We start from the raw sequence: 12,997 nt of genomic DNA, 5'->3' as shown, positions 1-12,997 counted from the left end.
GTATGATCCCAGCTAAGTCTGTCACTTCCTGATGTTTATGTTGCAGGGTGCAGCTGTTATGTTCCAGCTTATCAGAGGATGATGGGGCTGCTTGTTATCTGCCTGCTCCTTTCGTGTTACTGGTACAACTCAACTGTCTGTGTGGTTGCTTGAATTGGGGAACTGATCCAGGTTAAAAATAACTTGTCTGTAACTATAACCTACAGTGTAATACCACTCTTGCTCTGCAGAGCAAGTGGTTCCTGATAATGTCCCTGTAGATCACGCCACCTGAAGATGAGTAAATCATGCAAAGTACAGACTTTTTCTTAGGATGTGGTTTAAGTGTCATTGAATTTGGTATTACTGTGGGTTGCTGGAGAAAAAGGTAGTTGAGCTTTCTTTTCCCCTCTGTTGCTTCATTCCCTTTGCCCCACTAGCATCCTAGTGACTACTGCTAGAAGGCGAGTTGCTTCTAGTCAAGGATCTGACAAAAGAAAACTCTGGATTTTTTTTCCCCCTTTTTATGTGAATGAAGGGGAGAGGAAGAAGTAATTTTTTAAGGTTAGGTGGCTGACTGTGTTGCTGCATGTTAGTAGATCTGATGTAAGGAAAGTGTTAGGAGCCCACACGCTGCTAGAAGGATATATGCAGAATTGTGCCTCTTGTGGGCTGTGGAGTTGCACTGGATTAGGTATACCGTGAAACTGTACCACTGGTGTAATTTGGTTTATTTACTGGCCTCTGTCATCTTTGAATAAGGGTAGATAAACAGCATGCAGAAAACCCCCTCTTTTTAGAAACTCCAGCTATACTTACCAACACTTAATTTTTTAAGGAAAATGCTTTCATCAAATTCTAATGTGAAAAACTAGAAGACATTCTCCCTGTCTCCAGCAGCTTCCCAGAAAAGGAATTCTATTACAAGATTAATTGCCTCAGTATTTCTTCTAAAACAGTACCGTATTTCTTAGCTCTCATCAAAGTTTTTGGTGACTAAAAATTAACTTAAGAAATCTCCTACCAGGTCAGCCAAATGTTATATCTAATTTCATAGTCTATCTCCAGTTGTAACAGTAGCAAATGCCATTCGGGGTTGTGATGAGATGATGCTTTTCATTCTCTTCGTGCTTCCTCAGCATTTACATTCATCGTACTACAGGTGTTAGAGGCTAAATCTACACTTAGTCCATTTAATATTCCATATAAAGGCCATGAAATTCTTTCATCTCTTCTTGAACCTGCTGATACTGCCTGCTTTCACAACCTGTTGTGACAGCAAGCTCAAGTAGTTCACTGCCTGCTGAATGAAGAGGTATAGTCTTCATATCTGCCTTAAACCAATCCCTTACTGTTTTCATCCAGCAATCCCTAGTTCTCATACTGCAGGATTTGATTAACAGCAGTTCTGCCTTCAGCTTGTCCCCTGCATTCCCTCCTGTGGCCTTTGTCCCTCCAAACTGAGAAGACCTTGCCTTGTGAGGCAGCTGCTCAATCCCACTGAGCATTTCCTTTGCCTTTCTCTGCATTTTCCCTGACACTACTGTGTCCTCCTTAAGGTGTGAAGATCAGAACTGCACACAGTGCCCTGTGTATGGGTGCTTCAAGTTCTTGGGTGGTGGCAAAACGATGCCTCTGACTAGTTCACAGTACCACTTCTGACAGCACCCAGTGTTTACTGACTGCTGTAGCATATTGAATCGGTGCTTTAAGGGAGATCGGCCAACAAGAACTTTGCTTGTCTTTCCTGAGTTGTTGACTTAAAAGTGAACATATTATGTTATTATGTTGTCCTTATTTACTACTTGCCCAAACTCATCCTTACAAAAATGTTATGGAGTCACCAGCTTAAAGTGTGTTTCATAGCTCTAATTTTTTGTTGTGTCACTTTGGAGGAAGATGTAATAGAATAATAGTAGTATTGAAATAGGAAAGAATCTATTACTTAGCAATATAAACACATGAAGAATTTTAGATTTCTTGGCTGCTACTCTTCAGCCTAGTTAGTGAAGTCTGAAGGAAGCTGTTTGGTCAAAGTTAAAGAATAGTGCCGAGTAAGCTATAACCATGGGAACCAATGCTTCTATGTCTTCCTCAAATATGTTGAGAAAACATTCCATTCCAACCAGTTACAGTGAGCTGAATCCTGAGGCATTTTACTCAGTATAACAGATTATTAAAATGAGAAAACAAATGCACGGCAAAAATAAATTGATATGTTTTCTGAAGTGTCTTTCCAGCAAAGCTCTGAATAAATGGCTTGACTATTTTGATAGGATTTTTTTGAAAACAAATTCATGTACCTTCATCCCTCTGTGTGGTTTGGTGGACTCTGTTAATGCTTGAGGGCAAGTCTATGCAAGTCTCCTGCATGTGTTTTGGGCAAAGTAGCCTATGGCATAGTAAAGGCAGAGCTTTGAGAAGGAACAGAATCTGGTGGCAGGTAACATAGGTTCATGTTGCTGCAGCTGGTGGAGCTGGAAGTCAGAGGCCCTAGGACCTGAACACAAGGCAAACTGTCCAGGTATACTTTACTTCCTGCTGTGCCTTGTGGTTTGTGTGTTTTCATGTCTGTCTGAAAACTCAGCTTGGAAAGCGTCATGAGGCAATATGATGCTTGGAAATACTATCTACTCAATTAGAATAAAATAATCTTGTGAGTGTAGACTCTTGTTAGATATAATACTGCAATTGTGGCTTATTTGTATCCATAATATAACTGCTGTTTAGTCCTATATAACATTTATAACAAATCCATTTACTTGTTAGGATTTTTTGGGGGGGTGGGGTGGGGGTGTGGGGGTTAATAGTACTGTTTTTACCAGTTCCCTCACTGCCCAGGAACAAGCTTTCTGATATAGATCAACAGGATGAACAATCCCTACAAACTTGATGTACACTTGAGAAACAGATCAGAACTAGCTTGGAAGGGTTTTTTGTTGTTTTTTTGTCTTGTTCATGTGGTTACCTCCCTATAGGTGGTGGTGAGCCCTGTCCTGAACAGTTGTGGTGGTGGTGCTCACCAGTATGATTGCCAAAACCAGGCTGCCACAATGATGTTCTGTTATCCTGGAAAAGAAATCCACAGGATGTTGTCCTTAATACTAAGCAGATTAACTGTGTGTAAATGTTGCAGTTGAAATTAACTGGCATACTGACTACTGCATCACCCAGTTAATGTAGGAAATCCTCTTGGCTTAATTGTACGCTTACATGCGGTTTCTTGGTAGGTGCTTAAGTCATAATTTAGAATGGATAAGCAAAATTGGATTTTTGTATTGGGGGACAGCTAACCCTTTTCGAGTTTTGGCTAGCCTGCTGGTGTTAGAGGCTTGATGCTTTGAATACTTTCAGAGAGGAGGTGCAGGCAGTTTTCCTTTAAGCCTTTGTCTAAATCAGGAGTTGAAGACAAGCTTTCTATCTCTTGTGGTAACAGTGACTGAATTTATAGTACAGGGCAGACTTTGGCACTTTGCACCAAGCCAGGCATGATGAAAGGTCCTTGGGCTTCATGTGCTGTGGGCTCTGACAAACGTTGCAACTTCGAGTCTGAAAGCCTTGGTGTTTCAGACTTGGCTTGATAAATAAACAGAAAGACCCCAATGAAAATTTCTGGTGATGCTTTTATGTACTTTGTGTGTTCTTTTTTCTGTTTTATATATAACCTGCTGACATACAGTCACTGGAGAACAGTGCTTCTCTTGTTTATCCATTGCAATAGCTGAACTTCAACCAGGTTATGGCTTCCTTTTTTCCACTTGTTCTGACATTCTTCTCACTATAGAGAAATAATTTTTAGCAAGATAGATATTGATAAAAGATCTAGACAAGATCACATGCTAGATTGTTTGTAGATTCAATCTATGCAATCTGTAAGTGTCCTTATTTAATTAGAGTTTTATTTTTTATCTGCATGCCTGACACTGTAGAGAGTATGTCAGGTTAAGATCAGCTTTTTATGTGTTAGGGTTTTATGTGCTTTAGCTTTTTATGTGTTTAGGGTTGTGACAAAATTACTGTTAATTGAACAAACTGCGGAGCGTGGCTTCAGCCCGAAGCAACTGCGAAATAATGTAATTTGGGCTGTGGCTGGCAGCTTGTTGCTTCCAAAAAGGGAAGGTGTAATTTCTCCTCACAGTTTCCCTGTTCTGTTCCCCACCACTGCTTCCCTGCTCCCAGAGATGTGGTTCCACCATCTTTCTTGGGTTTGCACTGGTGCTGAACCCTTGCAGAGCTTGCTTCTGTTTATTAACCTGATGGAAAACTCCTCTCTTTCCTACCGGGGCTAATTTCTGCGAGTTTAGTGAGGCTGACCTACAAACAGGTCTGTCCAGTGCCAGAGCTGGTGGGAGGTGGGAGGGAAATAGTACTCTTTGGAGTACTGTTTGGAAACTCCTCAAGCCTCCTGAGACCACTGCGTAGCCTCCTCGCCCAATGCCTAGTACCTCATGTTTGCAGTGAACTAAAAGTGTTTGCAGAGATGATTATTGTGGCCCAGATGAAGTGACTTAACTTCTGAAACTGCAAACTCATTTCTACATCTGATTTTGTAGTTCATGTTAATTAGAGCAGGAAACATGAGAAACTTTAAGCTGAAAGTTTTGTTGCTGAAAAAATAAGCCTCTGTGTGTGCTCTTACTTATGTTTAAGAACAGTCTATTTACTTCGCTCCAATATTTTCATATAGGTTATTGGTGAACTTCTGAATGTGACTGGTACAGTTGAAGTTGTTTAAGTGTTGTCGGATTCCCTAACTGTTTTTAGTATTTTTGCATGCTGGGATTTGCTGCGTTACAAGTAAAGCTGATGGAACCCTGTGTGTATGTGTGCATGCACATACCCTGGCCTAACACAGTTGAGGGCCAGTGGCTTAGTCTAAACTGTCGATGGAGGTAAATTTAGCCTATGCTGACTGTCTGTCCTAAAGCAATTACTTTTATTCAGTTCCACAAATCCAGAAGGCAGGAACAGTTTAAGCCACCACAACTGTTTGCAAAGTGAGTTTGTTTCAACACTGATTTAGATTAAACCACTCAAATGCACTATTGCCACTTCATACAGATTCCTTAGACGTGATGAAACATAGCTGGGTCTGGTGCTGTTTTACTACAAGAGGAGAAAATCTGGCACTTTGTTAGCGCTGTGGGAAGTCACCCTCTATTTAGCTGCTCACCCTTTTTTGCCCCTCTCTTGAGTATAGCCTGGCTGGCCTCCCTGGGGCTGTTCTGGCAGGAGGAGGCTGCTGAAGGCTGAGATGAGTTAACTGCATATATAAGGAAAGACCGTAAAAAAACTTTCTCCCATGTACCCCTTGTGTTGGCTGGCACTTCATTTATTTCAGTTAGAGTGAAGAAGTCTTTGTGGGTGGAGAGTGATCTTGTAGGTAGCTAGAACCAATCCCACAGATGACTTGGATACCAAGAAAGAGACAATGTACTGGAGTTTTATTTTGGGACTACTTGACCTGGTTTCAGGCAAAATTTATCCTGTTTTTAGCATTTTGGATTTGAGAAGTTTCAGAATGGGAGCAACAAAGATGAAATGAATTTGGGAGAAATTGCCTGAGAAGAAATAATCTCTCTCTCTCTCTTTTTTTTCCTGGGCTAAACACCAGTCTGCAGAAAGCTTGCAATGTGATCCTCAGAACAAAATTAGCTCTTCTCTCTCAAACTGTTAGGGATTCCTCCAGTTTCTTTGACAAATTAGGGTATTGGTCCATGAACAAGCTATTGAACCATGGATGAAATTGTGACTGTGCATTGTGCTGTGCACAGTCAGCACCTGTTAGTATCTTCGTTGTGCCAGGGACTGTAGTCTCAACCTGTGGTGAACAGGAGGTAGCTTGTTGAAAGAGGGGCAGGGTCCCCTATGCTTACCACAGGGGAAAACCATGAACATGGGCATTGACCACAAAGTTGTGAGGATACTGTAAGTGTACACCATAGCTTATGTCATAGTAGCTTTTTCGTCTATCCGTAGCTTTAGTTTAATTGAACACACTATGTGAGCTTAACCAAAAAAAAAATAATGTTTAATGCTTACCTCTCCAGGTAAGGAGAATGACTTATGACACGTTTGAACCTTACTTACTGTTAACAGTGATGGTTGATTTTTTGTTTTGTTTTGGTTTTTTTTTCTTACTTTGAGGGAGAATGCAAAGTCTTGGTGGCAGAGCTCAGTGGGTTGGTTCCAGTGGTTTAAGTCAGCATGTTCTTGTTATAGAAAATGGAAAGCCAGCGGGATAAATTTTAAATCCTGCAGATGTTTAATGACAGGTTTCAGCAAACTTACGAACTCCTCAACTATTTAGCACAATACCAGAGCCAGACACCATAGACAGTATATTTCAAAGAAATATTTAGAAGTTGCCAGTGGAAGCTAAACTTTGAAAAACATGAAGTCATTCTTGAAAGGGTTCAGATTTGTTAAATAAAATGTGAACCTATTTCTTGAAGCTAATGTTAGTGTATCTTGGTGGGGAAAACACTGTATAGGTGTTAGCTTGCATGAAAGAGGGAAGCTTTTGCATGCAGGCAGGGGAAGGTACTGTTGCTGGTTTAGTACGTCATTCTGCTCAATGCATATTTCATCTTTGAGTCTTAAATAACACCTTTTGGATTTTTCTCTTTCAGAATCGTAATGAAATAAAAAATGGAGCGATCCTTCGATTAACAACATCTCCAGTGAGTTACTGTTCTGTTCTTCTCTCCATGCAAAATGAAAATTTGATTAGTAAATCATTGTGAACGGACACATGTATTTTTAAGTTTTAGCCACACTGTATCCCACAATCCTCCTGCCAAGGAGGGTGATGGAGTGGTCACAAGATGACTGCATGTGGTCTTTTTTTGAGTTATGGGGACAGGGCTGGTACCTCTGAGTGACATTTAGTGATAGTATTGGCACAACCGGGTGTTTTTTGCATCTCACTTCTCTCCAACTGGGAACAGCTTTCATGTCCAAAATGCCTCTGCTTCCCTACCGGCATTGCAGCCTCACTCAAGTTGCTCTTTTTCTGCCCCAGAGCTCAGAGCCAAGAGAAGAGGCTGGGAGTTGAATCACAGAGAGCTCTGCTGGGCAGCTCAGGTCAGAGCTTTTCTGCTCTCTGAGTTTCTGTTGAGTGAGCAGCAACTGTAAAGCTGAGATTTTACTGTCTTCATTTTATTTTTTTTCAACACCACCTCCTTGCCAGCTACTCCAAAAGCACAGCAGAGTTGCTGGTTGCCTTGTAATGGCCTGTTTTCCTGCTGAGTTGAGCAGTACTGTTGCCACATGCTGAAAGCCACTATTAGTCCCTGAAGATGTATGTCTAAGGCAGCAGCAATCCCATTTCCTTGCTGACAAATGTAGTGTGCCATTAAAATGGTTTACCTCTTTTATGGTGGTGTTCTAACTTCTGCAGATTCAAAGCATTCTTATGGCCAAACTCTGCCACCCTGTACTGCAACTCATTTGAACAGGCAAGATGGAGCTGTGGTGGTTTAACTTTTGGCTTCTGTTGAACCTGTTAAGAGTGGGGTCAGTTACCGCCATAAACTGGGAAAACTTCTAGATAGCAGCCACATAGATATTATTATAAGTACGTTTTTGGATGGATCACTTTTCAGCTAGTAGGGCCTAGGCTCACAGTAAACAGAGAAGTGTATGTTTTTACTAACTTCCCAGGTTCTCCAGGTATCCCGTGTGTTTCACTCCTCCCCAGCCTGCTTAACTTGATGATGGCTTATATCAGGCTTAGGAGGTGACTGAATTTGTACGCAGGTCTGTGTATAGGCAGAAATTGCATAAGCCGATATGGAAACATACACATGCCTTGAGTTTTTTTAATAAGTGACTGCAATATTAATCTACAGGAGTGTAGCTTCTTAATAGAAAGCACTTCCAAGCAGCAGTCAGCTGGGCAAACACAAGAGATTTCCATTATTCCTCGTCTTTTCCAGTGATCGCTATATACAGAGCTTTTACAGTCATAAAAATAAACAACAGTTTAAGACCATGGCTCTGTTAGAGTTAATGTGATGCCAGAGTCTCTTGCCATAAGTCACCAGAACAGCCTTGTACATGGTGAAAGCACTTGCTGGTGGAGTACACCCTATTTGATGGAATTTCCTCGGAAACAGAGCCTCAGCACCAGCTCCTCCTAACCTTTGGGACTTCTTAAGAACAAATGTCCACTCCAATTGAAAATGACTATCTACTGCTGAGACTTGGGATCTCATGAAATCAAAACAACGTCTGTGGTTCATCAAGAACCAATGTGGTCCAAATGTACTGCATCATTCTTTTGTGTAACCATGGCATGGAGTGACAGCATGAGATGACTCATGGAATCCTTCACTGTCTCAAAACCCACAACCAATTGCACCATGCAAAACTAAGGAGAAGCTGTGCTGTGACTGATCTTTGGAAATGTCTGATCACTTGTGCAATTGGAAACATGACCTACAAACACAAGACAAAATTTGGATTTGTAACACTTTCTGCTAATACTTATGGTCAGGAAGGTGGAGCTCTGCACAGGACTCTATTCTGCTTGTTCTGTTTCTTTGATGATTTGATTTAGGGACTGTCAACCAAGATAGCAGTCCTTGGGATACTGAGGTGTTTTCTGTTACCTACCAAGTTACGGACCACTCTGGCCCTCGCCCACAGTTTTGACTTGACATTTGACTATCTTTTACAAGATAGAAGGCCAGTTTACTTTCTAGTCTTCAGTCATTATTTATCCCTGAACCGGTGCTTATTTTCAGATTTACTGATGTTTTTAAAAAGTTTTTATTAACTTTTTCCCAGAATCAGAGAGGTAGCTTGGAAGGTGGTTTCAAAGGACTGGACTGTTTTTTGTCAGATTAGAGAGTATTTGTATTCTTTAAATAGATGTAAAATGAAGTTCTGCAAGTTCCCACCCTACGATAAATAGTATCTTTCCTTTTAAGATGCTGTCAAAGTGGTCATCATAGAAGTACCTAAAATAAGATAGATTAAAGGCTTCCAAGCTGTGGTTTTTAGACTGGTGACCCACACAATGCTTGCCATTTACCCTGAAAGCTAACAGGCCATCTGTTTCCATTTTTCCTCTGAAACCCTGTATGAGAGCAACAGTAGTTGGAAGAGATAATGTGAAGAACAGGCTGCATGATATGCTCCTGCAAAATGTGAAAGACGCTTTCCTAGCTTTTAGACTTGGGTGGGAAATGTTTTTCTCATCCTGTGAAAATATTAAGATTCTGAACACTGAAACTATCTCCCCCTTGAGCCAGAAAAAAAAAATCGTAGCAAAAATGCTTTTTGAAGAGGTGGAGGAATTAGAAAAGAAGAGGAAGAAGGAGAGAAAATAAGAGGAGCCACGTACAGATTATGCAGTGTCTGGGATGTGTCCATATAGTTCCAGAGAGGCGAGCTGACTACTTCCTGGCTATTGTGGACAAAAAATAAATAAATCTGTCCTGAACTTCACAGGTCTTTTGAGGAAACTTTTTTCTTTGAAGAGTTGAGAGGTATCATTTTGACCAGTTCTGACGGCTGCATGAATTTAAAATGCTTTTCTAGTTCTTAATTTTCATGCAAGTTATTACTATGACAGCCAGTAGTCTGGCTGTACCAATTCACAGTTGCATGCCATAAGTTACTGAAAATTGGGTGAGAAGGAAGAGATATGATCTTTTCGAGTTCCGTTGTCAGTAGCCTCAATTTGTGTGTTGCTCATACACCCAGAACAGGTATCATTAAAGACTGAAATGAGAAAAAAAAGTAGTTTCATCTAGAAGTAGTAAACCAGTGTTTTTGGTTTGGCTGGGTTGGCATTTTTAAGATTAGGATTTGATATCTAACTCCCCAAATCCAAATGTTAAATGCTTTCTCTTTTCCAATCTTAAATTTAGATTGTTTTCTGTGCATATATAGGGACCTCTTTCTGAAAAGTCATTGTTAATATTGCAAGGGGAAAACTGCACTTACAGCGTGCTGCTAAAACCATTATAAATTCTTGCCTTCTTCGATTTACAATGTGTCTATTTTAAACTTCTTTGAGTTAAAACTTTGCAAACGCCAGTCCTTAGGCCTGGTGGGAATTTGAACTGCGTCTTTGTTTCCGAAGGTCTGTTTGCTAAGTTTGTGTGATTCTCTGAAAGGCTGTTTTTTCTAAACAATGCTATTTTTTTCCTCTATAAACCACTCACCACACAGACACCCTGTTTCCTAGGTAACTTGAGTACAGATTGAATTTCTCTCATATTATCTTTGTTCCTATATCATGTTTCTTATTTATTTTTAACCTCTCCTATCATCTTTCTTAACAATTCTTTGTGCTGTTGTGTGTTTTTTGCAGTTTTCTGTGACCTGTTTTCCCCCTTTGTCCATTTGCATTTCTGAAGGGACTCATCAAAAGTTGCTTATGCAGCATTTCTTTGTTTTTAAACGGGTGACAGTTGAAATGCTAGATTGCTATTGTCTTTTTTTGTGATACTCATATTCCAGTGGATGGTTGGTAGGTTTATAAATACATGAGCTGTAATTGCTTCCGAGTGTGAGACTGTTCCGAAAGGATAGTTGTGTTCTGCAATGCAGCAAGCAGAGTCCAACCTTTTAGTGTGTGCAACTGCAGGATTCCTTTGATCTGATCCTGCAAGTCCTTGTTCAAATGACTAATCATTTTGACGTGATGCTAAAATATTGCGAAAACTAAACTGAAGGAACTGGCCTCTTTTTTTTTTTTTTTTTCATTTAATGGTTTTCAGACAGAACTGATTATTTGAGTACATGCTGGTTATTTGAAAGTAACTTCTTGAGCATTTAAAAAACATGCCTTGCTGATGAGCTGTATTCCTTAAACACTGAGTCAATGGGTAGCCTTTTCTAAGGTGCTATTTATGATGCCTGATCGTTTGCTTTTGTCCACAATTTTTTCTTTGATCCCCTGGTTGGAGATTGGTTGGGTTCTCAAACCTGTAAGTTGTTTATAGGCAGCTGTATTAGCATTTCTAGCATGAGCAATCATGTAAATGTAGGTGTTCGTTAATAGTCATCATTTTTTCTCTGAATGTTTTTACAGATGTGAGCAACCTGTTTTCTTATTTATATGTGATCTACACAGACAAGGAAGTGTAGGGTTTTTTTTAAACCTATTTCTACTTACACAGCTGAGTCCTCTACCTTTGAGTAAAAGTTTGGGGATCTGGTCTATAATCTTGGATCTACAATTGGTTTAATATGTGCTCAACTGTCTTAATGTTCTTGTGGTTCAGTAAATGCATAAATATTTGCAGGTCTAGCTTATTAATGTTATTATGTTTATCATGTAATGGTGAATTAATTATTATTGAACCTTATAGCAGGAGCACTGACCATGGAAGTCAATGAGCCACTTTTATATTTGTCTGCTCATGATGCAAGAGGAAGATTTGGGAAGTGGAAGTGGTTTTTGTCTTTTTATAGATAAAGGTTTAATATCTTTGGGTTTCCAGAGGCATATTTTGAATAGTAAGCAAAAAGGATTGGTTCAGATGCAGCAAGAAGAAAAATGGCTTCTCATTCTAAGTGGCTACTGATTGCATAAACTTATTTTAGGCATATTTGCATAAAACATACGGTTATCCATCTGTAATGCTTTTATTGCTGATTTAGTACACAACTCTAGATGTGACTGTTTCCCTGTTTCTCTGTTTATGCCTCCTTAGTTGTTTATAGAGATTGCGTAGGACTGCTCTGTGTGTTACGTTGGTACAGGGCTTTAGATGTACAAATTGTGTTTGAGTATTAATGTAAAAATGTTAACAATTAATGTCTTTGCTAATTAAAATGGAATCTCATTGCTTACCTGGCATCAGATGCTAGTCAGCCTTGGTGGGTCTGTTAAGTCTGGTTTGTCCATGATGATGGTTGTGTAACGTATCCACTGCTCCATTGCTTTCTGATGTATATACAGTTGTAGGTGAAGTGGCAATAACAAGCCAGGGAAAGGCAGCAGTTTAAACCACCACAGTGCTTCAGCACTGAGTGATTTAAGTTAAACCACAGAAATGCACCTGTTTGGTTAGTACAAAACCATATTTGGTAGTTACTGATGTTCTGTATGTGCTTTTTCTAGCACAACATTGAATAATGTGACTAACTTACCTACAGGGGAGACCAAAACATTGTATTTTATTTTATTTGCGTTTTGTAAAGGATAAAAAAGAAAATTGATTGCATAATGGCAAAACAGTAATTTAAATCACTCATCCAAATTTCTTCCATAGCACATCAATGTTTGATAGTGGTTGCGTGTGGAATCTGTGTCCTCCCTCCTGTCCTTGCTTGCTGTATTTTGTATTCTGTACAGAATCCCAGTGTACATCTGGGTAATAAGTTGCTTTCAAAGCTTGCACAAAGTATTCCATGGCAAAGAAATGATAATTTGATCAGTAGAATCCCTCGTTAGGATGATCTTGGGATTCCTGACCTCCAAATGGCTATTTGAATCTCTAAGCAAGTCACATCTTAGATTTAGGTCATTAGTTTTCTTTTTAAGCTGACAATCTCATCAAGCTGCTCCTTTTAAGCACTGCTACTCCCTAAGGGCAACCTTTCTGGCTGTCCTTGGAGCAAGTCATTTAAGACTAGACATGCAGCTTATGTCTCCTGACAGCCTTTTCAAAATGCTGGGGCTTCAACAGCACACGTTTTACAAGCTTCCTGTCTTCCTTCCTTTCTAAACATGAGAGAAGTTAATGCTGTCTTTCATTTACTCAAACAGATGCCTTTCTGTTAATTCCTTCATAATGGTTCTCAGTTGGGCAGGTTTTATATATTTATTTATTCTTACCTGAACGATATTTCAGTAAGAGGAGAGACATGGCAGCTAGCTCTGCTATTGCTTTAATGAGCTGTGCTCTCTGTCCATCCGCTGATGGATTGTAAATCATTAAAATAGCTCCCTGGTAAGCACTCAGAGCATATTTCATCTGGGTTTCATTTTTTAATGCAGTCATAAGTGAGCTGTACATTCCATAAGCACATATGAATACTATGGCAACAAGAA

General features: G+C 39.8%; 1 protein-coding gene across 4 annotated transcripts in view; it reads left to right on the top strand.

The window, feature by feature from the left end:
• The window catches only part of ELMO1 (engulfment and cell motility 1), a 311,400-nt gene that overhangs the window by 69,004 nt on the left and 229,399 nt on the right, over nt 1-12,997 (top strand). For 3 of the 4 annotated variants that reach the window (XM_055706867.1, XM_055706866.1, XM_027809995.2), the window contains one exon: nt 6,612-6,662. The exons of the other annotated variant lie outside the window; for it this stretch is intronic. In XM_055706867.1, the coding sequence (XP_055562842.1) occupies nt 6,612-6,662 (51 nt within the window). The remainder of the gene's footprint in view (nt 1-6,611; nt 6,663-12,997) is intronic. 4 annotated transcript variants of the gene reach the window in all.

The sequence above is a fragment of the Falco cherrug genome, chromosome 4, assembly GCF_023634085.1.
Source record: "Falco cherrug isolate bFalChe1 chromosome 4, bFalChe1.pri, whole genome shotgun sequence".
Taxonomy (NCBI): Eukaryota; Metazoa; Chordata; class Aves; order Falconiformes; family Falconidae; genus Falco; species Falco cherrug.
The sequence above is the reverse complement of the archived record's forward strand: the minus strand, read 5'-3'. Positions and strand labels throughout refer to the sequence as shown.